Genomic DNA, 26844 nt, shown 5'->3' with positions numbered 1-26844 from the left:
CGCGTCGAGCGCGGTGTTGCCAGCCGCCATGACTCTGCATTTGGGTGAGTTGACATCTGCTTACGCTTTTCCAAACTATATGCTCTTCATCATCATTAAGATCGGGGGGAAAATAATTTTATTAATCTTAAAATAATTTGAAAATTATAAAAATATTCAAAGGAGATATTTTTTTTCTTTATGGCCCCCGCTATTGGGGGCCTCTCGTACCCCTAACTTTTTGGGATCAGGGACTTTATTGTTCAATAAGTTTTTCAGTATTTTCTTTATTAATCACTCTCTTTCACGCGTCACAATATCTTCCATTCTTTACTTTTGTCCTTCACAATATCTTTCGTTTTGCTCTTTTATACCTTCTTTCTTTCCTCGCCTTTCTTCTATCATCTTCTTACTCTAAGGTGGCTAGGTACATTTTATTTATTTATTTTCTTTAATTTTATCTTACATTTAATTTATCTTTATTTACACATTTATTTTACTTTCTTAATTATTTATTACACATTTCTTTTTCTATTTCTTATTATTAGTTAACAATTTATTTTGTGTAGAGTTTATTAAGTACCTTACAAAGGAGATATTAATTCCACATATCTTTAATCAAAGCCGTCTGAAAAATCAAGCCATCTGCAATAAACACGGTATAGATACCCTTCGTTCGGTGAAGTGTGTACAAGAGCATTGCATACTTTATAACATTTACTTTAAAAATGTTATTTAGTTTTCCCAAACTAGATGTCGCTGTACAAAACTCTTAAACAATGTTATCCTTTGCAGTCAGATAAAATGTAAACTTATAATTATATGCAAAATTGTCAATATCAAAGTTACCATTTTCTATTTTAATTTACGTTATTTATATCACGAAAGCCATTTTGAGGTTACTGTAATAAATTTATAATTTTTGTTATCTGTTTTGTACTAAAAAACACTTATCACATAATAAGTCATTTGTTTGCCGACTGCAAATGTAAATTTGTAAGTTCTGGATCGCATTGAAATTGTCTGTGTAGCCTTCAGGGTACAATTGTAAATTATATTATCTACGTCGATCAAACGTATGTTTCTATTTAAACCCTAACGCACCGGTACCTGGCGACTGTTTTGGGAAACAATGTGTATATGTTTTATGGGATCAGGCGTTTCCTTGCGGAAGTCCGTCCTAAGTAAGAAAAGGTCCAATATTTAGCCACTTCCGCACATGCAGTGGTAGTCGTGCAACAAAGTGCACCGCCCGCCAGCCCGCTGATAAATGCGACTCTGTGTTTGGCTTTAATCGGTGTAACATAACTCCTGAAGATGCCCCGTCCGTCAAGGGTTGAAACACGTGTTGAGTGATTTGATGGTGGCTGTTGTATAATTCGCATTGTTTGCCGCATACGCATTTATCAGCGGGCTGGCGGGCGGTGCACTTTATTGCACGACTACCACTGCATGTGCGGGAGTGGCTATGTATTGGTCCTTTTCTTACTAATGTGTATGTGAATATACAAATACCTGACCAGAAATTACTCAAAATTAACCTTCTGTTTGTAACCTAATATAACTCTAAATGCAACGCTTAGACGTAAGGAACACGTGTAAAAGCATTTTATTGGAGAATGTAATTCAGTCTTCGCACTGTGAGGTACCAGGGGTTGCTGTATAACAGCTGCCATCAGAATTGATAATTTAGGCCTTTTTTTCTACCCGGATCAATCGAAAACAGCAACGCCATGTGCGAGCTCTGTATTTTTATACACTTCACATGACCTATCATTTTTCACTTGCAGATATTTCTCGCATCTCATTCCTTCATCCACATTCATCATAATCTTTTAGGTTAATTATCACATATTATTACTTTTTACATTTTTTTGTTATTGTACTATTTGGCATTTTGTTACTATTTTTATAAAAATTTTAATCCTTTTTTTCCTTGTGCTCTATATCTTCTACTTTTCAGTCGACAAACGTTCACTGTAAGGCATAGGCAACCTTCAAAGATCGCTAGTACGACCGACCCGATACGATGATAACAGCGCCATCTATCGATGTCTGGATACATCAACTACAACATTAATCTGAAATTGTTTTCTACCCGCAGCGCTGAGTGTTGCGATCCTGCAGCTGGTTGGCTCGGCTTCGAGCCGGACGACCGTCGCTCCTCCCGTCACCCCCAACGTTCTGCACCCCACGGACTCCTTGGAACTACAGGATGAAGAAATCTCAGAGCTTTTGCAACAGTTTTTAGACAAAACATCCACGGATGCAGCGCAGAAGAACCTAGCGAGGTTAACTATCGAGCCTTACCGGAAGAAAAATTACACCAGGGTCGAGTGGAAGAGGACAGACCAGCGGCCCGGTAAGAAAAGGACTATTACACCACTCGCCATCATCGTCACCAACTTGCCAGACGTGTCAAGGTCAAGAGCAGATACGTCCGACGTGGAAACAGCTAATGGTGAGGAACTTAAAGTTGAAACTACAAAAGACTTCATCTCCAACTCTGATGATGAGAATCCAGAAGTAGACGAGTACAACGATGCTGTCAGTTCCGCATCCTCCTCAAGTGAGGAAGACGTGTGGAACAGCGACGCAGTTAGTGTACTCCGAAACAGAATGCCGCCATCTGGACCTGCATCACACAAGTCTGAATTGGACGACTCCGAATCGAACTCCGTGGAAATTGTTACCGGAGTAGAAAATGACGTGGGAGTGAAATTAAAACATAAATATATCAACCTCATCACCTCTGAGAATGATCAACAACTTGAGGATGCACCGTCTGGAGGAGCAAATCAGACCGAATCGTCCCGGCGTAATATCTCTCATCATGAACACGTGAGTAGAGAAAGTGAGAAGGAAGAAATTACACCGGACGATACAGAAGTAAAGAAAGTTAAATTACATCACTCCGATAAGGTGCTGGTCAAAGGCAGAGGAGTTGCAAATCCTCAGCAGGAGGAGGATCCTCACCATCACTCAGATGGAGGAGAACAGCATTCAGCACTGAATCACGTTCGCGCTCATAAAACCTACAACCTGACCTTCGTCTTCACGCGATAATGTGAATTTGTTCTAACGCAAAGAATAAAAAAATATTCACGAGACATTGTCGACTTTCATTTATTATTGTTATATTTAGAAAATTGCCGCGCATCTGTAGAAATTGTACTACATATTATACATGCAGGTGTATAAATGGCCATTTTCTTACATTTATCTCTTATATGCATGATGATGTGAAACGTAAAGAAAGTACTACACTTAAAAGTAAATGCACAATGTTGTATATCTACAACTTAAGGTTTTTAAAAAATAAGTATTAAGATATTATACACATATTTTTTTCTATTTTTCCCTACATTGTAGTGCAGATAATGCAAGGTAAATATTTTTTAAAAGTATAAATATAAGCCATGCATTTAAGGGTTAATTCAATATTCTCTATTTTTTTTTTGTTCTTTCATCCCTTCTTGCTTTCATCACCTTCCTTTCCTCATCTTTTTTACTCTTAGGTGGCTAGGTACAATTTTAATTCTAATCTTTATTTTATTCTTACATTTCTATCATTATCTTTTAATATTACAGATTTGTTTAGATTAGAATTTTTTCTTTTACATGTGTTTTATATGTGCATTTTGGTACAAGTTTTCCTATTTGGTTTTATTAATATTCTTTATTGTACACGGTAAGATACGTTTAAATAGATTCACAATACAAGTACAATGGGACGATCTTATTGCACGAGGCAATCTTTTTCGTCATTACTGCATGGTACAAGCGTCGCCCAAAGATCTGGTCATACGTCGCGCACATCCGACAACATCTCGCCACCTTAACCACGTTGTCGGTCCTAGTGGCACAAGTGATGAACCCCGCTCACTGCCACCTCAGACGGGAAATTCCTCAAGCTACGTCGTTTCATTTGTAATTCGATCTCACAGCGAAACTTCAGTATAACTCTCTCCATTGTTCTGGGTGACCTAACCATCTAACTTCGACAAATACTAGCCGTCTGCAATGGTTTTCCATGGGTTCCATAGATCAGGGGTGAGCAACCTTTTTTAGTCGGAGAGCCGCAGTTTCAAAAACAGTGGGCAATGAAAAAAAAAGTATATATTCAAGGTTCAAACCATGTTCTAAACGTAATTTATGTTCGTAATCGACCGATTTCAGCTAATTAGACACTTTTATTATCTTTAAAGCCTTGATTCTAGTATTTTTATTAAAATATACGAAAAAAAAAATTTAAAATTTACTTGCCTCGAGGGCCGCATGCGGCAAGCGGGCCGCGGGTTGCTCATCCTTGCCATAGATCATTGGGTTTACTACGCGCAAGATTGTTTTATTTAAGTGTACATAGAGAATCATTCTCCACTCCTATTGTTCTCTACACTTAAACGTTAAAAAGTTTGATAAAAATTTAAACATAGGATTGCTTAAAGCAGAGTTCCCCAAACTTTTTTGTGTCGTAGACCCCTTGCCATGTTTTTCCGTGTTGGGTAGACCCTCTACTTACCTAAGCTCTGACACTGCGACTCTCAAGTTTTTACAAGTTCAAAATGTATTGCGACTACAAAGCGAATACCAACATCCTACAACTTACACAATTTTATAAACATATACAACAATTTTTTTACTTCATAGGTACTTTTATAAATAATGAAAATGTTTTGATATTATAAAATAGTATGATGTAAGTAAATAGGTACTATCAGTGTATGTGTTGAGATCCACTATCGTGGACCCCCATTTTCATTTCATGGACCCCCAAATTTTTTTTCGCTGACGTAGACCCCTTGCAGGTTGTCATAGACCCCGAGGGGTCGATATAGACCACTTTGGGAATCACTGGTTTAAAGTAACTACCTGTTTTGTGTGTGCAATTGTGTTTATTTATTTTGGTCCACCAATAGAACCAATTGCCGTGTATAATTCATACCTTGATGGGTGAAATAACATTTACAACATACAAAATATAAAATTGTTAAAACTTTAAACAGTCGAAAACCTTTAATGTCACATTGTTGTTGGAACAGGTGACGCGAAAGTAATGTTATAATATGAACATACTATAATAGTGTACAAATGGCGTCAAATATCATTGCACTTTGACATTTATAATGTACATATATAGAGAATTATATGCCATTAAACGATGTATTGCTACACATCTCAAGAGCGCAGAATTTTCGTCACTGCATATTTGACAAGTTTTCAGTCTGATGTTTGAACGAGGCGTGAATTTCTTCTCCGTCTTCCTCGTCGTGGTGCTCCAAACCGCAACAACCAGGCGCCTGCAAGCCTTGAAAGCTAGTATTGAAGAATATATCGCCAAATCTGACGCCAGAAGTGTTGCGAGTAACAATTCAAGATGCTGTAAAACTTGCGCAGTTATGCATCAACTCGGCAGGTGATCACTTGAGTGATATCATCTTTTCCAACTTATTTTATCATTTCTACATATTCAAATAAACTTTTATTAACAACAAAGCTATTTCTTATAATTAATAACAAAATGGCTGCCAGTTGAAATTATGACTTTAAATTGCACCACCTGTTTTTATTGCGGTGTGAATTAAAATGGTTATGTATTTACATTTAATAAAATACCGCAAAACATTATTGAACTACCATTAACAAAATTTAAAACACATATTAAAACTGAAAAGGATATTCATTAATCGAATATTTAAATGTCAAGAATCCTTGGCGGTGATGTCGCTAGTTTTGATTTCATTCAGGCTATATCTAAGTGTATATGTATATATCTGTGTTAAACTATGTTTGTGTTGTTGTGGAGTTTCTCCCTGCTTCGTCTACACAACTATAACACCTTGCGAAGCAGAGTAGAGTCAATAATAAAATAGATAATATGTTGTCGATCAATAAGAGTTCTGTTAAAAGTTCCAACGTTGAGTAAACATGTTTTATCATCACGAAGAAGGTTTCATTGACAGTCGTCCAAGTAAACCAACAAAGAGTTTTTGATTTTTATTAGAAATACCATTATGAGCTATATTAAATAATTTAGAAAAAAACAACCGAATCGCTCAGAGCTGCGATTGGATCCAGGAGGCGAAGGAGGTGACGCGCGCGAATCCAGCCGGCAGACCAGCTTGGCAACCACGCGATGATCCGAATGACGTCACGCCGATCTGAGGATCGAGGGCAGAAGGGGGAGGGGGCGTTAGTAATGTGTAAAGTGCACTCTACTCACCAGAGTCAGGCAGTATGTCTAAAGTGTTTTCAGTATAAGAAACAACTTCTCATGTATTGCAAGTCTTGGTCACTTCTAGCAGGGTGCTATTTTTACGTGTTCACTTCACTTCTGGACTTTATATCAAGCTCTGGATTCTCTTAAGATATTAAATTAGGAAAGCGTTAAGAAATGATTGACGCGAAAATTTTGTAATATTTTGTTAGTTTTTAGATATCTCTCTTTCTTCCAACATCTTGGGTGGACATGGAAAATTTTTACTTAATTACACCAATACCTCACTTTGCGTCGTGGTTACGTTCCAAAAAAACACGACGCAAATTGAAACGCCGCAAAGTGAATTAAGATTTTCTATAGCAAACCATGTAAAGATCGAAGATAGGTTCCAGGGTCACGAAAATACTAATTTTTAAAAAGAAAATTCAACAAAGTTAACAAAACAGTAAAAACAGAAATAATATAACTCTGCCAATAAATAAATTTGAAAAATATATACATTTTTGTAACCAGAAACAGCACGTAAAAATTTATATTTCTCTTTTAAAAAAAGCACAACATACTACATTACAATACGCTACGTAATTGAAACTGTACTTCAAAATTTGCGAAACAAAGTGAAAATAAAACTGTATTAAAATTGCGTTGATTTTTAGTTAGAAAGGGAATCCCCGAGTATTGATGGCATGGCGCAATTAGAAACAAAAGTGCTGCTATCTTTTAGAAAAAAATTAAGACTCGAACGCAAAACAACGCAACCTCGAAAATCTAACGACACACAGTGAAAATTAGTACTAATTAAGCAGCGACGCAACTTCGAAAAAAACGCAAAACGAAACGACGCAAAGCGAGGTATTGGTGTATTTGTTGTGATACATTTTTTCTTTCTTCACTCTTCTAACGTGCATCTTAATATCTCTCATTCTTGTCAATTTACTATATTCCGAATACTTATTTCACTCTTGTCTCTTTATACTAAATTTCTTTATCACATTTTGTTGACTTCTTTTCTTTATCGACTGTTACTGCATTCTCCTGTGTTTTATTACCTTTCCTATTACATTCTGGCAGTAACATTGGACAGAATTTCTCTTCGTTCACCAGTCAGAAATATATAATCTACGTGCTTTGTGTCGAAGAAAGATGACAAGGGAACTCCGAGGACATGAACTGGACTTTGCAACTACGATTGAAAAGTCGCGATATACTCGTGAATAAAAGTGTTCTGTATCGCTTCGATGCGACGCATGTCCCATAGAAGTTGGGTTCCAGGCAGGCACAAGTTTCTTCTTAACATAAATAAGCCAACCAGAAGACTACACCGTGGTGGTGCCACCGCACATTCTTTATACTTCTTTTTTTTATGGTCCCCACTGTTGGGCACCTCTCGTTCTCCTATCTCGTGTGGGACAGGGACTATTTATTTCTAGTAATTTATTCATATTTTTTATTATTATCATTCTTCTCTTTCATGTATCGTATTATCTGTCGTACTGTTCCTTTAGCCATACATCCATTCTCGACCACTACATTCTAAGTTTCCTTAATATTTTATTTTGCAACATTACATTTATTGTTCAAATATTTAACACATATTTTGCATTCTTTTTACTTCACTGTGTATGTATAAAACCCCTGCCCTCGATGATGAATAGAGTGATGAGTGATGAGGTATCGTTGTACTTACAATGACGCGCTGACCGCTGGTGTTGATGGTGAGCGGCCCCCCGGAGTCCCCGCTGCAGGTGCTGACTCCTCCCGAGCCGCTCGTGCACAAAGTGGACGCGACCACCGTGCTCGTTCCGTACGTACGCTGGCACACGGCGTTGGTGATCACCTGCAGCGTCGCGTGGCTTTGCACCTGGTTGTTGCTGATGCCTGCAGCTGTAACGCAACGATCAGGATTCGTATAATCCCCATACCCTCCCTCCCCCCACGTTCAGACAAGTTAAGCTAAGGCCTCCCTTGTAAATTAATAATGGGACCAGTTGGATGCTATATACATCTTCCAATATCTTCGACAAGATCGTGTGTCGACCTTGAAGGACGGATGCATAATGCGGTACGTCGATAATAATAAAGATATAATAGAAAAATAAAGAGAGATAAAAGAGGTAAAAGAGAGATAAAGAAAATAGAGGTGATATCTATTTCTTTGAGTTCCCTTAGCCGAAAAAGCTGTTTACAAGATAATGTAAATATTCGAGGTCCTCTTCAAGAAAAACAACCGAACAATGCGAGAGACATAGAATGGTGATGGTGATGGAATCAGTTCTGCGTCAGGCTCCAGGAGAATCGTTGCTCACTATACCACTGGCTTAGATAAGTAAGAAAAGGACTAATATATAGGTACTTCCGCTATGTAGCAGTAGTCGTGCAATAAATACACCGCCCGCCAGCCCGCTGATAAATGCTACTTCTTGCTGTGCTTCCTGTTCTTTATTGCATGACTACTGCTACATAGCGGAAGTAGCTATATATTAGTCGTTTTCTTACTTAGGATGGACTTCCGGCTTAGACTCATGGTGTCCCCAAATCGACTCTTAGATAACTTAAACAAAAGAGATAGATTGTTATATAACTTTTTTAAAATAAATCTCAGAGTAACGTTACTTGACTATTTATTTATGCATCAACAAATACGATTTGGAGACACGAAACTCTTCAAACCCGACAGTTGTGTTGGATATGTCCGACATATATGATGGTAGTATTTTTGGTCCAATCCGTAATAAAAGTGCAGTTTGTTATCAAGTAACGTTACATTTTTTTTGCATTGCAAAATTTATTGACTGTTTTATTTAAAGTCGCTGAACATATTCTAGAATTTACCTTTTTTCACGCTTTTATAAGGAATGTATTTTTTTTTTCAACGAATGGACGCCTACTTGTAGCCATACGCATCTCCATATATCGGCACGATGACCGCTCCTTTGTTACCAGCATCCAGCTTCTGTGTATACTCTTTGTCTACAGGCACATGTTTATCACCCTAACTATCAGTTGCAGGACCAATGTGCCCGCCTACTGCCACTTAGATGAACAATCCTTCGAGATACGTCGGTGATGTTGGTTCTTCTGCGCATATCCTCATTTCTGATTCGATTTCGCAGCAGAACTCCGAGCATGTTCCTCTCCATTGCCGTTAAAGTGACACGACTGTGAATGGCCTTTTAAAACATTCACAAAATAGTCTGTAAAATGAGGGAGGCAGAAACTGTCGTGCTTGGCGACGACTCCCGTTCATGAGGAAGTAAGGAAGAAGAAGAATTGAGCGTGGTGCTGTAGGTATGTGAATGAACTTGTGTTATTCACCACCACTGGCCATAATCGGTGCAGTCGAGTCCACCTGCATCAACTTCCAAGTGTGTGAGTGAGCGCGTTATATGAGAGAGAGATGGAGTGCCGCCCCGTGTTCTCATTGGCTGTGTTCTGTTTGTAGAAATAATAATTGTAATAAAACAAGCTACCGCATACTTACCGTCGCTGGTCTTGCCGTAGCCGGCCGCCTGGGCGCGCACGCCCACGAAGTCGTTCGACAGCAGCGCACCACTCGGCAGGGCCACCGGCGATATCTGACCTGTGAACAATCATACGTCGCTCACATCTGAAATTATGAGCAGGCAAGGATTGTCCAGGCCATAAGAACCTGCATGAAAAACTTATGTATGTCGATTCAAAAGCATACGATCGCTGTTTAGATACTGTATTTTTACTGCATGTAATTGAATAAAGCAATATTTAATAAGTGGTGCAAAGCAGGTAGGGATTGTTCACACCAGAAGACAATGTATCAAAAACCTCAGGACTACCTCAGGAAGATTCGATAAGCACTAGAGTGCTGTATTAATACAACATTTACATCTGCTGTAATTAAATAAATAAATATATAAAAAGTGGTGCAAAAGTAATATCTTAATTTAAACGTCTTGTTTGTGGTTTTCGATTCTAATATTCATATTCAATATTTCACTTCCAAAGGGTTTAATAAGTAAGCAACATATTTACATACTCGCAGTGAGAATCAACAGTCAATATATTCACTTACAGATTATATCAAAAATTGCAGGTGGCGCAAAAGTAATGTCATAATGTGATCGTGCCATAATTTAATACAAGTAGCACTAAATATCACTATGTTTTAATATATGTAATGTAGATATATAAAGAATTAGTTGTGAATGTGCATTGTTGTATATCTATATGCATAGTTTATACGTATATTTTCGTTCATATTATGACATTACTTTTGCGCCACCTTATACATACGTATATGTACATATTAAAGTACTCTATTACATATATAAGAAATTTACATCTGTCAACTAAGCCAGCAAGATTCACTTGAACCGTAAGGCTTTATTATAGATGTTACAACCGGAATTCACGAATCCTTTTCACGATATTTTTGACTAAGTAATTTAAATTCAACCGACATTAAATCAACAGAAAAGTCTTGTTTTTATTGGCTCGTATAGTGAACATTGTCAGTTGAACCCTGCATATAACTAGCTGTCTCCCGCTTCGCTTTTAACTTACGCTCCTCATTTTGCTTTTGGAAAATTCATCCATACTTAGTTTTTACGCTGTTTTTAAAACATCGAGAGGGTTAAGGAAAAATATGTCATCCGCCATTTTGTATCGGCGGCCATCTTAGATTTATAATGTTATTGATTTTATTATATTGTATTGTCATCTCAATTAAATGTGTGTACCAAATTTCAGATCAACCTGACAACGGGAAGGTGCTTAAATTTCAATTTCTAATTTTGTCCCAAATAAACAAATTCCGTACGGGTCGAACTAAATAAAACCGTTTAAAAATATCGAGGAACACACTCACTGTTTAATTCGACCCTGGAAATGCTGATGATGGCGACGTCGTTCTGCAGCGTCGAGGGGCGGTAGGAGGGGTGCGTACGAACGTTGCTGGTGGTCACGCGCGTGCCGCCGGAGAACAGCCGCGTGGAGCCGAGCACCACCGTGAACTGGCGCGCTTGCTGGCGCCCATCGAACCAGCAGTGACCAGCTGTGAGCAGCCGCGTCGCGCTCAGCAGCGACGACCCGCACACCGACTGCCCACCAGACGCCAGTGTGATCACCAGCCCACCCTGCAACATACACAACACCCTGCCTGTACAACTCCTTGTAAGATTTGACTTGATGCCGTAAAATGACAACTGACCAGTTCTCTATATCTCTGGCATTCATCTAATTGTACATACAAAAGTGACCACTTTAAATCTTATGTAAATATGAATATGAATTGATAAATATCAACTTGGTAGACTTGGGTCATCAAGTAACCCAGACAAGTAGGCGAGTAGACAAAATACTAGCGGGACTTCAAGGATTTGGGGGTTGAACTTCTTCTGGTATATGTTCATACACACATACATATCTTTCTCTGTTGTTGCTGTCAGGTTATGGAATGAGCTACCAGGACCAATGTGACGGGTTGCTAACAGGATATAAAACTGTCTTTAAAAGAGCACTTTCTTGGCCTTTACAATAAAGTAATGTGTAGCATTTGTCATTTATTTGTATTTGTGTAGCACCTTTGCCACTATATATATATATATATATATATATATATATATATATATATGTGTGTGTGTGTATGTGTGTATAGTAATGTATGAATTAGTATGGCTTTGCGCGTGTAACGTTGCAAGTTAACGTCCCATAAATCTTAGTTAAAATTTTAACCAAAAAAATGTAATCACGAGAAACGTCTCATAAATCGCAATACAGCAAAAAATTGTTCAACTCTTAGCGGGTAACGGTACGTCTCAAGTGGCGTGGGGTCGTGGGAGCGTGCTATTGGTTTAACGGATCTTTGTTTTTATAACAAAAATTCCTATGCGCCCGCGCACCAGCGACAGGAGTTGACATTTGCCAGGAGAAGGATCCAGGCCTCGGTCGCGTTCACTAGCTAGGTGTCGTCTCACGCACCGACGCACACTCTTTGTGTCGGTTGCGTTCACCAGCTATGTGTCTTCTCACGCGCCGGGGCCAGTTAGAATTTACGTTATAAATTCACGCCTTGGTCCTATTCATTCTCCGGGCATCATTTAGTTCACGCCACAACCTTTACATCGCCTCGCACCCCAAAGGGGTAAGTGTTGAACAAATATTATAAAGAGATCATTATTAAGTAGCGTTTATCTATAATCTAGAGATCTTATCTATAAGTTAGAGCTCAACATTTTGTCTGTGTCCATAGTTCCATCATTATGTATTCATTATTATTTTTCAATCTGTTTATTTGTTTATCTCTCCTATTATTGTTTTACATTTTGTAACTCCGTTCTGACAGTAAACAATCACATCAACTGCTTTCGGTTTCTGCCCTTACTTCATCGCAAGCCATCTCCGGGTTTACTGTCAGCGGAGCAAAATGTACATATACTTATATATGTATATCATAACTGTGACATTTATTCACAGGTGCAAAGTTTATACTACGAGTTTTATACTGCAAGTTTTACGCTTCGAGTTTTACACTGTTCATTTCAAATTCATATCAACTTTCACCGGAACCATCACATCCTGCTACCTACCGGCGCTCCCTGCTCTCGACTTGCTGCCGCCTGACCAGTCCTGGGAGATCGTGCGGCTGACCACCACCACCATCAGGGGAGTACCGAGCTGCGATGTAAAATTAGACCAGGCCTTCTGCCCACTACCCTTAGATAATTAAACACATATATATTTTTCTTTGTGTGCCTTTTTTGTTGCCAACAACCACTACCCATTTTTATTAAATATATATTCTTCTACTAAAACGGCACACGCGGAGTGGGAATACTGAAGCCTTACCCCCGCGCCCCGCGCCCATAGACATCTAAAAACCCTCGTCCGGGACTCCGGCTCGAATTCGAGTGCCGGTCTGGCGTAAAAATCAGGGAGGAAACCATAGCCTCCCTGATAAGCGAAAAAAAGACCAAAGACGACTTCCTCTCATACAGCAAAGAAATAATTATAAAAGTAATTAACAAAAATAAAAGTTAAAGAAAATTAATACAAATGTAAATAGAAAATAAGAAATGTTAATGAGATATATGATGTAATGTGATATTAATGTTAAGCGAAAAAACAATGTAAATAAACAGAAATAAAATTACAAAATGTTAATGTGTAACGAGAGAGGAACGAAAGGTCACAGAGCGAAAGAGAATGAAAGAAGAAATGTGGAAGAAAACCGAATGAAAGATCTTAAGATGTATAAATGAAGAGTAAGAAAATAAAAAAGATTGTGAAAAACTAAATAAATTAAAACAAAAAGTCCCTGTCCCAAACCGGATAGGGGGTACGAGGGGCTCCCAATAGCGGAAAAAAACCCTCGTCCATCAGCGCAGGACCGTGTTAATGAAAGTAAAGACTCGTGTACAGTGACCACTCGCACTCTCTCTCAGATACGGTACCTCGTCACATAGCGTAGTTAGTTTGTATGAAACAGTTTTAGTTTGTATTTAACCCTTAACTTGTCAGATTGTTATTTAATATTACATTAATATTCACACCACTTGACTATAAAGACCCAAGTATGCCAACAGAAAAAACTGAACAAGCTTTAGAAAATTAAGAAATTACCTAAACATTCACTTACAAATGATTACTTTGCGTTCAAAATTGATGCCACTATTTTTTTTAATTCTGATGTAAGTATCTCTACAGATACATTATCAAGAAAAGGGTTAAAATCTGCGTTTATTTGTTAATCTTTGTATATAAATTAGTATCAATAAACGTATTCCTTTTACTGCATAGTCCTGTAAATCGAAAATTTAAAATTTTCAAGTTAAAACCGTGTAAAATGAAAAGCTTGCAGAAAATGCATAATTTTGCTATTTAATAGTTGTGATTTTTTAACAGAAATAAAAATGAAATGTATTGACAAGTTAATATATTACGGAAACACTGCTTTTTATTTAATTATAATACAGAAGAACAAAAAATAAAACCAAAGATGTTTTATTATCCTTTATCACTGTCAGAAATTACTCTCATTATTTTTTTCCGAATCGAAGGTTCGAATTCACTTTCATCGCTCCAAGTTATTTGTGCCGATTCGATGTTTGAAGCAGAAATATTTACATTATGAGAGATGGTAAAAAAATCGGTTATTAAAACAAAAAAAAAACTTATTTGGATAACCGTGTAAAAGCGAAAACGTGTAAAACAAGTACCGTGTATATCGGGGGATAGGTGTACTATAAAAGTGATTTAAAATAAACTCTTTTGAGTCTATTGTGACCTCTTCAAAGATCAGAGCGTTTTCGAAATCGTAAAATATAAAGGTTCAAACTAATTTTGGTTGATTTTAAATAATGTCTAATTTTTATTTACATGTCAATTTCTTCGTCTGATATTCAGTTAATGTAATCTAATATATAAAATTCTCGTGTCACGGTGTTCGAACTTGAACTCCTCCGAAACGGCTTGACCGATTTTTACCAAATTTTATATGCGTATTCAGTATGTCTCAGAATCGGCTACTATTTATTTTCCATACTCCTAAGTGATAAGGGTGGTCCACCCCTGTATTTTATTTTTAGTTTTTTTGGCATTTTTTTTGGTTTTTATTTTATTATGACACAGCATACAAAAAAACATACAAACCTAAATTTTCACCTCTCTACGATCAACCCTTATCTTACATTTGTTAATTACAAAACTTTAATTTTTTTTGCAAAACAACGTTTGCGGGATCAGCTAGTTATTATATAAATAAATGTAAGTGCAAAATAGTGCATAGAACTCACGAGGTGAGGGTAGGCGCCCAGCGCGGCAGGCGAGCCGCCCACTATCCTGGTGCCGTCGAAGTCGAGCGCACGTTCAGCTCGCTGGATGCGATCAGCAAGCGCCACGCCGACGCTCTCGTGGTAGTGCAGCAGCACGGGCTCGTGCGCCGCGGCCAGCGCCAGCAGACAGGGCAGCAGTAACAGCTTCATGGTGGACACGAGTGCCTAATCACGCGTCCGCGCGTATATATGCGACCGCCAATCTAATCGCGTGTCGCAAGTGCTATCGGATTAGCTCCGGGCAACCGGATCTGCCCTTCGGACATGAACTAGGGCAGCGATAGCGCCGCAGCGCGCGAGGTCACGGCGCGGAGGTGCCTGCATCCTGGACGCGCGCCTGAACCATCATCACGTCGCCCGTTGTTATCAAATGGCCCCGCGACTGTTGTGAAATAGATTAAATACAATACTCACACGGCAGGTTCCGTATGTCGCACATAGGCGATGTGCTCGCGTTCATCCGGTGTGCTAGAAGGAATATCTTAGTAATTATATATATATAAAAAATTTACGTTCCATGTCTAACCTATCACAATGCTATAAATGAAGATTAACATAACTATCATATTATTTTGTGTATATATAATTACCAACAGTTGTAAATCTTCCATTGTACTCGAAGACGAAAGAAAATATATTTAAATAAAAAGAGTAGTAAGCAGAAGGCCTGGTCTGATTTTAAATCGCAGCTCAGTACTCCTGATGGTGGTGGTGGTCAGCCGCACGATCTCCCAGGACTGGTCAGGCGGCAGCAAGTCAGAGCAGGGAGCACCGGTAGTAGATGGATGGTGGATGTGTTCGTGCCGGTGCAAGGTACGAATAGATTCAACCTCAATGACCGTATGTTATTTTTAGTATAAAATTCGCACCTGTGAATAGATATCACAGTTATTACATACATATATATATATATCTGCTCTGCTGACAGTAAACCCCGAGATGGCTGGCGATGAAGGAAGGCAAGAAGCCGAAAGCAGTTGATGTGATTGTTTATTGTCAGAACGGAGTTACAAAATTCTTCAAATCTTAGATGTCTTTTTAAAAAAAAAGTTGTACAACAACCTATCTCTTTTGTTTAATTTATCTAAGAGTCGATTTGAGGGCTGTAAGTCCGAGCTGGTGCTCTGGCGAACTATTCCCCTGCAGTCTGACCATGAACTGTCGTTCTGACCATCCGACGTTCCTCAGGTTCTTAAGTCATGTTTCTTGAAGAGGTAAGTCTGATGTTTATAGATTCTTGCAGACAGCTCGTTCGCCAAAAGGAGGTCTAAGAAATAGATATCATCTCTTACTTATATATACTCGTATATATATATATATATATAATATGCACTGCAAAATACAGTCTCATTACACTACACTAATCGGTGTAACATAACTCCTAAAGATGCCCCGTGGAGGGATGAAACACGTGTTAGGTGATTTGACGGTGGCGGTTGTGTATTTCTGTCTGTCCACACCAACCTTACTCTCCGGGTGCGATTTCTGGCTCTCTCCAAAAATAAAATGCGTGCTGAAAGGAAACCGTTTTGATCAATTACCGACATTGAAAGAGATAAGACAGTGCTGCTGAAAGTCCTGACGGAATCATTTCAGAAGTGCCTCCAATCTGGAACGAACTTTGGGTTAACTACATCGGACTAGGGAGAGTATTTTGAAATTGAATAATTTAAATCTACTGTAAACTTTATACTTCGTTCGCAATAAAATATCACCGTATCTTTTGATCATACCCTCGCATATCTGCGTCCATTTCCAACACCTTCTATCACTTACCATACCCTCGATTTTTCTTTATTAAATCACTTGCCTTTTTTTGTTTCGGGGGGAGGGAATCTTCCGAACGCTCAAGATGCCCCGCCTCTGGGAGGAGAACAGGGGTATGTGGGATTCCTACCCACTAAAACCCCCCCCGGTGGTCGCCCTCTGCGCTAAAGGGGGGACCGCGGTATCTCCCGGTCAGGGATCGCCACGCGGACTTCCCCCGCGCCGTGCTATTGTAGATAGCCCAACGCGGGGTATGCGAGTATGGTCCACGCTACCCCCGAAACCCTCGTGGTGCTATCACGATGTGATGAGTCGCCAAAGCTAGTGGGAGTTTAGGGCCCCCACCCTAAACTCCCGCGACTCCGAAGGCCCCGTTTATGGTAGGGGAGCACCATTCACCGAAGGGCCGTCGCGAGGCCCGTCTCTGCGCTGACAGCGTCGTCTCCGAGCGGGATCTGTCCTCTGCCGATCCCGTTCGGCCGCCTCGTTCTGGACCATGACGGTCTCACAGAAAGAGGCTTTTAAATTTTAAATTTAGGACTTTTAAATTACTTGCCTATTTCATCTCTTCTCTCTTTAGTTCTTCTCGTTGGATAATAAAAAGTAAATACATATGTGTGCCAGGAATAACACATAAAGGATTAATCCAAAAAATATTAGTTCACGACAACTGCTCATCTCCTTTGCATATCCTGACCATGTGTCATATGCTACCAAATGACGCGGTGCCGGTGAGGTGGTACTCTAAGACATTGGCCGCACTCCCTTGAAGTTCTTTATCTTCTAAGTGTTTTAACTTCGTTATCTTCTCTTTTATTAACAAATAAGCAGTTTCAAAAGTATCGTGAATGAAATTGCAAAGAATGAAAGACTGTGTGTGTTGATATTCAAACGAAGTTAGCGATGTTTCTTGCCCAGCGCGGAGGGCGAAAATCATGCATGCCCCCTAGTGGGACTAGTATCTTGGATAATCTCAAAATTCCCTTCTTCCTTTCCCCTCCCCTCTAACACTAAAATAAATCTGTTTGTGGTAACTATATTCTAAGATTGCCCCGGTAATTTTAGATCAGATTGCACTTTATTTGAATATATATGAAGGCCGCCAGGTTCTTAGATGTTCTTGTGAATATAAGAATGGACTTATCAAGCGTGGACTAATCGCTGGACACGCGTTTAGCATTTCAGCCAGGTTCTTAGGTGTTCTTGTGAATGGACTTATCAAGCGTGGACTAATCGCTGGACACGCGTTTAGCATTTCAGCCAGGTTCTTAGGTGTTCTTGTGAATGGACTTATCAAGCGTGGACTAATCGCTGGACACGCGTTTAGCATTTCAGCCAGGTTCTTAGGTGTTCTTGTGAATGGACTTATCAAGCGTGGACTAATCGCTGGACACGCGTTTAGCATTTCAGCCAGGTTCTTAGGTGTTCTTGTGAATGGACTTATCAAGCGTGGACTAATCGCTGGACACGCGTTTAGCATTTCAGCCAGGTTCTTAGGTGTTCTTGTGAATGGACTTATCAAGCGTGGACTAATCGCTGGACACGCGTTTAGCATTTCAGCCAGGTTCTTAGGTGTTCTTGTGAATGGACTTATCAAGCGTGGACTAATCGCTGGACACGCGTTTAGCATTTCAGCCAGGTTCTTAGGTGTTCTTGTGAATGGACTTATCAAGCGTGGACTAATCGCTGGACACGCGTTTAGCATTTCAGCCAGGTTCTTAGGTGTTCTTGTGAATGGACTTATCAAGCGTGGACTAATCGCTGGACACGCGTTTAGCATTTCAGCCAGGTTCTTAGGTGTTCTTGTGAATGGACTTATCAAGCGTGGACTAATCGCTGGACACGCGTTTAGCATTTCAGCCAGGTTCTTAGGTGTTCTTGTGAATGGACTTATCAAGCGTGGACTAATCGCTGGACACGCGTTTAGCATTTCAGCCAGGTTCTTAGGTGTTCTTGTGAATGGACTTATCAAGCGTGGACTAATCGCTGGACACGCGTTTAGCATTTCAGCCAGGTTCTTAGGTGTTCTTGTGAATGGACTTATCAAGCGTGGACTAATCGCTGGACACGCGTTTAGCATTTCAGCCAGGTTCTTAGGTGTTCTTGTGAATGGACTTATCAAGCGTGGACTAATCGCTGGACACGCGTTTAGCATTTCAGCCAGGTTCTTAGGTGTTCTTGTGAATGGACTTATCAAGCGTGGACTAATCGCTGGACACGCGTTTAGCATTTCAGCCAGGTTCTTAGGTGTTCTTGTGAATGGACTTATCAAGCGTGGACTAATCGCTGGACACGCGTTTAGCATTTCAGCCAGGTTCTTAGGTGTTCTTGTGAATGGACTTATCAAGCGTGGACTAATCGCTGGACACGCGTTTAGCATTTCAGCCAGGTTCTTAGGTGTTCTTGTGAATGGACTTATCAAGCGTGGACTAATCGCTGGACACGCGTTTAGCATTTCAGCCAGGTTCTTAGGTGTTCTTGTGAATGGACTTATCAAGCGTGGACTAATCGCTGGACACGCGTTTAGCATTTCAGCCAGGTTCTTAGGTGTTCTTGTGAATGGACTTATCAAGCGTGGACTAATCGCTGGACACGCGTTTAGCATTTCAGCCAGGTTCTTAGGTGTTCTTGTGAATGGACTTATCAAGCGTGGACTAATCGCTGAACACGTGTTTGGCATTTCAATACGTACCTCCTTAAAAAGTTTAGGGAAGTCAACGAGAAGTCGTCGGTTGCGTGCAGCGCGTGATTGGTCATCGTGGATATCTTTGAATTAGACGTAAACCTTTAGCATTTATCGGTTGATATATTGATGACTTGCACGACCAGAGAGAAGCACACTCATGCGACATACAGTATCATTAACCCTTTATTTGGCAAAAAAAATAAACATTTTGAATTGAAACAAATACCGAAATAGGAATGGGTAAAGAAATATGTATTCATTTGAATGTATGTTACGACATATACTCAAAAACATTTTTTTCATAAAGTGTGACTAGTTTATAAGAATAAATATTAATAACTATAATGAAATCATAATATTTCTTTGAAATATTATTTTCTTTAAAGTTTGTTTGGGACAACATACAATACCGAATTAACAAAAGTGTCACTCGACAATTTCACTCATGTCGCCTGATAACAAACACTCGACTGTTGCGCGTAACACGAGCACGAGCACAGGCAACCGCACTGCGCGTGCAAGCACGAGCACGGAGAGAAAGCACGTGGAGTAGCAAGCATTCTGTATCTCATCCTCCCCGTACAGCATCAACTCACGTCTCTTAAATCCAATGAACAGTTACTACTCTTATCAGTGACCAAAGTGAAACACTCACTATCTGAACTCCTGTTCTGTTATCAGGTCCTGGTAGACCGCAGCCCCTTTAGAACCCTAGATCTCCAGCGAGCGATATAAAACCACCGTACAGCAGTGGGAAATAAATTCCTTTACAAAGTAAGAAAAGGACCGATATTTAGCCACTTCCGCACATGCAGTGGTAGTCGTGCAACAAAGTGCACCGCCCGCCAGCCCGCTGATAAATGCGTATGCGGCAAACAATGCGGGTGGCTAAATATTGGTCTTTTCTCACTAAGGATGGACTTCCGCAAGGTAACGCCTGATTCCATTAAACATTTAAAATTCCTTTACGTCTAACTGAGTTAAAACTTTGATAGATCACTTGCTAGTGTTTTATTTCACTCCACTTTATCTGAAGTAAGAATGTATTCCGATTAAAGTATTGTATTGTTTCGTGTAAAGATAACTCTGTTAGCCCTAAGACTTTTACATCGTCATTGTACAAAGTTCATCGGACAGGATTCCGTTTCATTATAAAGAAATTATGTTAATCAAATGCAACTGAACAACGCTGTTTAAGTTAATTGAGTATCGCCATCTATTAGATAATCTAAAAAACACCATTGGAGTACCCAGACGCCACACGCAACAGGCACTTGAGACGGCTGCCCGGAAGCGAAGAGTCGCTTTATCATCAAGTGGTGTTAAGTGATAATAAAATGATATAAGAGCCCGGGCTGGACGCCGTGACACACTCCTGCAGGAACCATGGCGCCTGTGCTGGTCGTGGTCGTGGTCGCACTGACCACGCGGTTGGTGGGCGCGTATTACCACGAGACGGTGGGCGTACCAGCAGCAACTGCGCTGTACCTGCAAGAGCTGAGCGCAGCACAGTGCCAAGCTGCACCCAGCTTCCAGAGCGAACAACCTTACTTTGTGAGTTCTTTATTTATATTAGGACCTTGAATAAGTTCTCGCTGTTTTTTGAAAGATGGCGTTGCGGCACTCTGTGCCTGGAATTTCGTACGGTAACAAATCACCAAAGTAGTGCTTTATGTAACCTCAAATTATAGTATAATATATTATGTTCTTGGATGAATAGTCGTAATTATGGAAATTATTACCTGTTTGGCAGTAGACATGTTAAATAGCAAGAGGCGACGCTACAGTACGAGAAAAACACTATTTTTTTATCTAACTCGAAGTCACACAACGAACAATGGAGAGACGTATGTTCGATTCTTTTATGAAACCAATCAGGAGATGAGAACGAACGAAAGTAATCGATGTAGAGTATAATTGGCAGGTAGAAATATAAAAACATTTCTCTTTCATCGAGGCAACACAACTCCGTAAGGACTCTAATTGTATTTATTCCTTATTATGACAACATATTGACAGGTCATTTAAACGACCACGTGCAGATCAGGTAGTCTCTGGAACCTTAAAGTTCTGCAGTACATTGACACAGTTCCTTCTATAGGGTGGGCCATAAAGTTTTACACTTTTGAAACATGTGTAGAAATAAAAGTACAAATGTTATTTTGTTTATGATTTATTTACCGTAATTATCATTTATTAAAATTTATTTTATAAAAATTACATCGTCGAGATGTGCTCCGTTTCGCCGTTGGCCCCTTACACGGTTTTGGAGAAATCAAGTGTTGCTATTTGCAAAAATTTTTGGCCCACCCTATATTTCTGCTATCTTCTGGTAATCAGCAATCGTTGGATGTTAACGCTCCTCCGTCTGCGGTTTTTAATTCACGCCCGAGCATATGAACTGTTGCGGCCCGCGGGTGTGAATTAATGCTCGAGTGATTAATCATTGATATTTCTCTTTTTTTAATAACATAACAAAGCGTATATTTCTTGTAAATTACGATTGCAAGTACACCAATACCTCACTTTGCGTCGTGGTTACGTTCCAAAAAAACACGACGCAAATTGAAACGCCGCAAAGTGAATTAAGATTTTCTATAGCAAACCTTGTAAAGATCGATGATAGGTTCCAGGGTTACGAAAATACAAACTTTATAGAAATAAAATTGAACAAAGTAAACATTTAAAAAAACAAAAATAATATAACTCTGCCAATGAATAAATTGGAAAAATATGTACATTTTTTGTAACCAGAAACAACACGTTAAAATTGATATAAATTTATTACTCTCTTTTAAGAAAAAGCACAATACACTAAATTACAACACACTACGTAATTGAAACTGAACTCCAAAGTGAAAATAAAACTGTATTAAAATTGCGTTGATTTTTAGTTACAAAGAAAATCCCCGAGTTTTGATACCTAACTAACGTTAGTTTTGCAAAAAACTTTGTCGACAAAGGTAGGAAGAGAGATTCGATAGAACTCGCGTCTACAGGCGTCTGTGTAGATCGCAGTTGTACCGAGCACATTGTGAAAACACAGGCAGATTCTGTAAGGTGTCGCGATTGTTCACAGGCGGCGCTGTTGATCGCGCTGGAGTCGGGGCAGACGTCGGTGTGCGGGGCGGCGCTGGTGAACGAGAGGCGGCTCCTCACGGCGGCGCACTGCTGGTGGGACGGGGTGCTCCAGGCGCGCGCCCTGACCGCGGTGCTGGGCTCCGGCGCGCTGTACCGCGGCGGCACCAGGCTCGCCACCTCGGACGTGCGCCTCCACGACGACTACGACCCGGTCACGCTGCGCGGCGACGTCGCCGTGGCGGTCGTGCCGCGCGTGCACACCTCACGTACGCATCGACCCGCTCATTTTTTATTCTCAAATTTTTGGAAAAATACACACTGTGATGTGGCAAAACGTTTATTGAATAATTAACATAATTTGTGCCCGGAAAATGAATAATGCGCCTACAAGCGGTTGCGCATCGTTCCCTGGTTCAAATCCGACTCCCCGAGAACTGCGACGGCCGCGCGCGCACGTGCTGCGCCTTGGCTACCTGCCAAGGCGCAAGCAAGAGCGCGTATAGTGCACGCCGTGCGAGTGAGCGAGACGAGCAAACGGTTGAGCGTTGTGACGACGTCCGGGAAAACTTTCACATATGGCGGCTTTTTATGTAGCAATATTATTACAACACGCATTTTACCACCAATGCACACTGTAAGAATCAATTTATAAGGGTTTTATATATCAGGCGCAGGTTTGCTGCCGCCTTGAATGAACTTTTCATTTTGTTTATTTACTTTTTGTTTACATTAATGCCATCTAGTAACGTCTAATACAATGTTCCGGAATAGCACTCGAAATACACGTGACGTATATTACACATTATCCACTAGATGGCGCTGCTACAAAATTGTAATTGTTAAACAGCACGCTGTTGCAAGCTATGCAACTAGATGGCGTTGTTTTCAAAATATTAAACAAATATACATTCATTGCGTAGTCGGCTAATTTATTATTTATTTGGATAGAAATCAGAGGCAAATACAACGAAAATACATAAAAATAGTAAACACGCATGTCAGTTAGGGCCAGTCGAAAAATATCAGACCATTGAATTTAATTTTAATTTAACAATTATATGATTTATAGTGAATGTGTTATTAAATGTGTGTAGTTAATTCACAGGTTTAGCTTTTCTGTGATAGTGCAATATAGATTTTTAACAAGAAATTCTTTTAGGCGTTTCTTTAATTATCTTTTTATCGCGTATGTCATTAACAGGCGCGTATATACGCGGTACACTTGCCCTCGATGTGCATTGTTTATCAATACTACTTATATCATGTCATTTAGGAGACTTTGTTTATTGTTTTTTTCTACCATACTTTGTACGATCACTTCAGCCGAAAGGTCAAAAAACAAAAAACAATTTACTTATAATGTTATATTGTAAAAATAAATTACAAATTAAACATAAGTACTAACTAATTTGACTGTCAATTTCGAAGTGTGGAGATAGATCTTCTTTCATAATATCTACTCATGTAATAGCGTACATATTTATCATTAAAATAATTACTTCATTATTAATCTGAGAGAAAAATATAAATAAGGTTAGCCTTGTTTCTAGTGCTGTTCCTTTCCCACCTGACCTTTCACGCTAAAGCCTTCGCTGTCCACAGCACTGATCCAGCCCATTGCGCTGCCGCCGCCGTCGCTGATAAATGCCACCCTGCACGGCTGGCGCGGCCAAGTCACCGGCTTCGGTAGAAATGCCGACTGTAAGTACGCTCTCATCTCTCTACGTTCAATATTCATCCGAATTTCTGTCTAAAAGTAATTTTAAATTCACCTTGCGAAACGCTATGACATAGTTCACCCATATGTGTACCAGCAATGAAGATAGCTATGTTCGTACCTTCTTTTTTTTTGTTTTTTTTCTTTTTTTCTCTGACCCTCGCTATTGGGGGCCTCTCGTACCCCTATTTATGGGGGACAGGGACTTTATTTGCAATTTAATTTTTCATGTGATTTTTTATTTTCTCTCTCTTCTTTCATATTTTACTTTCTCTTTCGGTCTATTGTCTATCTTTCATGTTACATTTCTACTTTCTCATCCTTTTGCTCTGTTCATCTATCATTCTTTCCTCTTTTCTTTTTACATTTTTACTTATTTTCTATAACACATTATATGTCACCTTTGAGTTTTATTTTATCACATTTTATCACATTTCTTATTGTATATTAGGATTTTTATTCTTTTGTATAACGTTTTTAACTATTTTCTTGCAACAAGCGAGGAATTCTTTCCTAGTTTCTTTTTCGCCTATCAGGGAGGCTATTGTCTCCGCCCTGATTTTAATATGTTCTCGGTGTTCTCGGTGATTTTAACATGTTCGTGCCTTCACTGTGATATTCAGAAGTGAGTAGATCCAAGATCATCGACACAGCTGAAAGAATTGCTCATCTAAAGTGGCAGCGGGGGGTACATCGCTCGTGCAACCGATGGCAATTGGGGCCGAAGGGTTGTGTAGTGGCGATCCCAAGTCGGTAGGCACATTATGGGCAGGTGCCCCACTGGGTGGACTGACCACATAATCAAGGCCAGTCATCGTGGCGATTTTTGGGCGAAGATCATATCGTGCAGTGGGTTTCCATCGGCTAAAAAGAAGAATTTCATAAACAAAACCATAGATGTTAACGTCTGTGGAGTATATGTATCCTTTTCCACAAACTGTCTCTCGACCAAACGTCACTTTAGGCTTTGTGTTCTGACCTACTGTACGACTCTTAAAATCCAGTTCGTCTTAGTGATTGGCTTCTATAAGCTGATATGAATGATAATTATATAAGTAAGAGACCCAACAATGGGAACTTTTTTAATTAATGGATTCAGGCGTTACCTCGCGGAAGTCCATTTTAAGTAAGAAAAGGATCAATGTTTAGCCACTTTCGCACATGCAGTGGTAGTCGTGCAATAAAGTGCACCTCTCGCCAGTCCGCTGATAAATGCGCATGCGGCAAACAATGCGAATCACACAACTGCCTCCGCCAAATTACTCAACAAGTGTTTCACCACTCCACGGGGCATCTTCAGGAGTTACGTTACACCGATTAGTGCCAAACACAGAGTATTAATCGCACATGTGCGGAAGTGGCTAAATATTGGTCCTTTTCTTACTTAGGATGGACTTCCGCATAATAACGCCTGATTCCATTAAGTATTTTTAGATGATGTGAAGGTTGTTGCTCATGTCACAGAGGCCGGCTGTGCCCGTGTGCTAACAGTCTGTATACAGATACAGGTGTGCCCGCGCTGCGCACGCTCAACGAGGTGCCGGTGCTGCTGGCCAGCGGGCGGCGCTGCACCAGGGTCAGCGGCGCGTCGGCAGAGGACGCGCTGTGCAGCACCAGCGCCAGCGCCCGGGGCCCGTGCGGCGCCGACTCGGGGGGCCCGCTGACCGTCCGGCACGGCGGGCGCGATGTGCTGGTAAACCTCACTCACCTTTCATCTCATTCCCTCCCAAAAGGTATACGGGGTAGCGGTCATCGTGGACATCTTTCGTCGAAACAGCTGGTTTGCAGCGGGCGCTTATTAGCTGATATGATGACGGTGATGTGTATACCAATACCTCACTTAGCGTCGTGGTTACGTTCCAAAAAAAAAACGCGACGCAAATTGAAACGCCGCAAAGTGAATTAAGATTTTCTATAGAAAACCATGTAAAAGCAAATGTAAAAGCTCATGCAAAGTGAGGTATTGGTGTACTTTTACGCATCGATTTTTTTTCTTCACCTCGTTTTTCTCATCACAGATACAGGCGTAATAACAGCTTCGTTACTTACACTTATATTTATATATTACTTTGCTCTGTTTTATCTTTCTGACACGAGTTATGACATTTAATCATAGTTCGACTGTTTTATTTTCCATTATATTTACGTAACATTTTGTTTTAATTTTACTTTAATGTTTCTATTACTTTCGGTGAAGTAGCTGCTATTTTTCGTTTACTATACGCGATCTTAGAAATATTAAATTTCAACTTTTTTTCGTCTTTATTACGTCCTCAGCTATTGCCCCGCAGTATTTCAGTAACCAAAAAAGTACTCGGTTGTCTACTGTATTGCTTTTTAACAAACAGCGATTTCATTGTCTCAAACGTGTCAACGTATTCATATTCAAGGATGTAGAAAACTTCACTGTTCACTGGCCTAGCGATTCCTGCTCCATGCTCGGAGTGCGTCGTGACTGACATCCAGCTTGGTTTACCCACAGGTGGGCGTGGTGACGTGGGCGTGGGCGCGCGACTGCGTATCACACGAGCCGGCCGGCTACACGCGCGTCTCCAACTACCTGCCCTGGCTGCTGGACCAGCTCTAA

At 40.1% G+C, this 26844-nt stretch overlaps 3 protein-coding genes across 3 annotated transcripts; 2 read left to right on the top strand and 1 right to left on the bottom strand.

Annotated features, from left to right (window-relative positions):
• LOC137927457 (uncharacterized) lies at positions 1-3073 on the top strand. Its single transcript, XM_068771270.1, has 2 exons — positions 1-44; positions 2084-3073. Exons 1-2 carry the CDS (start codon positions 29-31, stop codon positions 3043-3045), a joined length of 978 nt encoding a protein of 325 aa, XP_068627371.1. The 5' UTR covers positions 1-28; the 3' UTR covers positions 3046-3073.
• Positions 3074-6035: 2962 nt separating this feature from the next.
• LOC137927458 (collagenase-like) lies at positions 6036-15156 on the bottom strand. Its single transcript, XM_068771271.1, has 5 exons — positions 14968-15156; positions 11043-11310; positions 9681-9779; positions 7887-8083; positions 6036-6140 (listed from the first exon to the last, which is right to left on the bottom strand). Exons 1-5 carry the CDS (start codon positions 15154-15156, stop codon positions 6036-6038), a joined length of 858 nt encoding a protein of 285 aa, XP_068627372.1.
• A 5668-nt stretch (positions 15157-20824) lies between these two features.
• On the top strand, positions 20825-26844 carry LOC137927225 (collagenase-like). The gene is made up of 5 exons (XM_068771005.1): positions 20825-21013; positions 22539-22806; positions 24143-24241; positions 25760-25950; positions 26740-26844. Exons 1-5 carry the CDS (start codon positions 20846-20848, stop codon positions 26842-26844), a joined length of 831 nt encoding a protein of 276 aa, XP_068627106.1. The 5' UTR covers positions 20825-20845.

Source organism: Battus philenor, unplaced genomic scaffold (assembly GCF_028537555.1).
Source record: "Battus philenor isolate CCGP_79_NKW_IND1 unplaced genomic scaffold, ilBatPhil1.0.hap1 SCAF_30, whole genome shotgun sequence".
Classification (NCBI taxonomy): Eukaryota; Metazoa; Arthropoda; class Insecta; order Lepidoptera; family Papilionidae; genus Battus; species Battus philenor.
The sequence above is the reverse complement of the archived record's forward strand: the minus strand, read 5'-3'. Positions and strand labels throughout refer to the sequence as shown.

Bases quoted from the DNA above. Each gene is read 5' to 3' on its own strand.
- LOC137927225 (XM_068771005.1), top strand. From the start codon at position 20,846: ATGGCGCCTGTGCTGGTCGTGGTCGTGGTCGCACTGACCACGCGGTTG. The intron at 24,242-25,759 runs GTAAGTACGCTC...GTCTGTATACAG, and splicing joins CTTCGGTAGAAATGCCGACT to ATACAGGTGTGCCCGCGCTG. The intron at 25,951-26,739 runs GTAAACCTCACT...GTTTACCCACAG, and splicing joins ACGGCGGGCGCGATGTGCTG to GTGGGCGTGGTGACGTGGGC.
- LOC137927458 (XM_068771271.1), bottom strand. From the start codon at position 15,156: ATGAAGCTGTTACTGCTGCCCTGTCTGCTGGCGCTGGCCGCGGCGCAC. The intron at 9,780-11,042 runs GTGAGTGTGTTC...GATTGTTCACAG, and splicing joins TTCCAGGGTCGAATTAAACA to GTCAGATATCGCCGGTGGCC. The intron at 8,084-9,680 runs GTAAGTATGCGG...GTTGCGTTACAG, and splicing joins CTACGGCAAGACCAGCGACG to CTGCAGGCATCAGCAACAAC.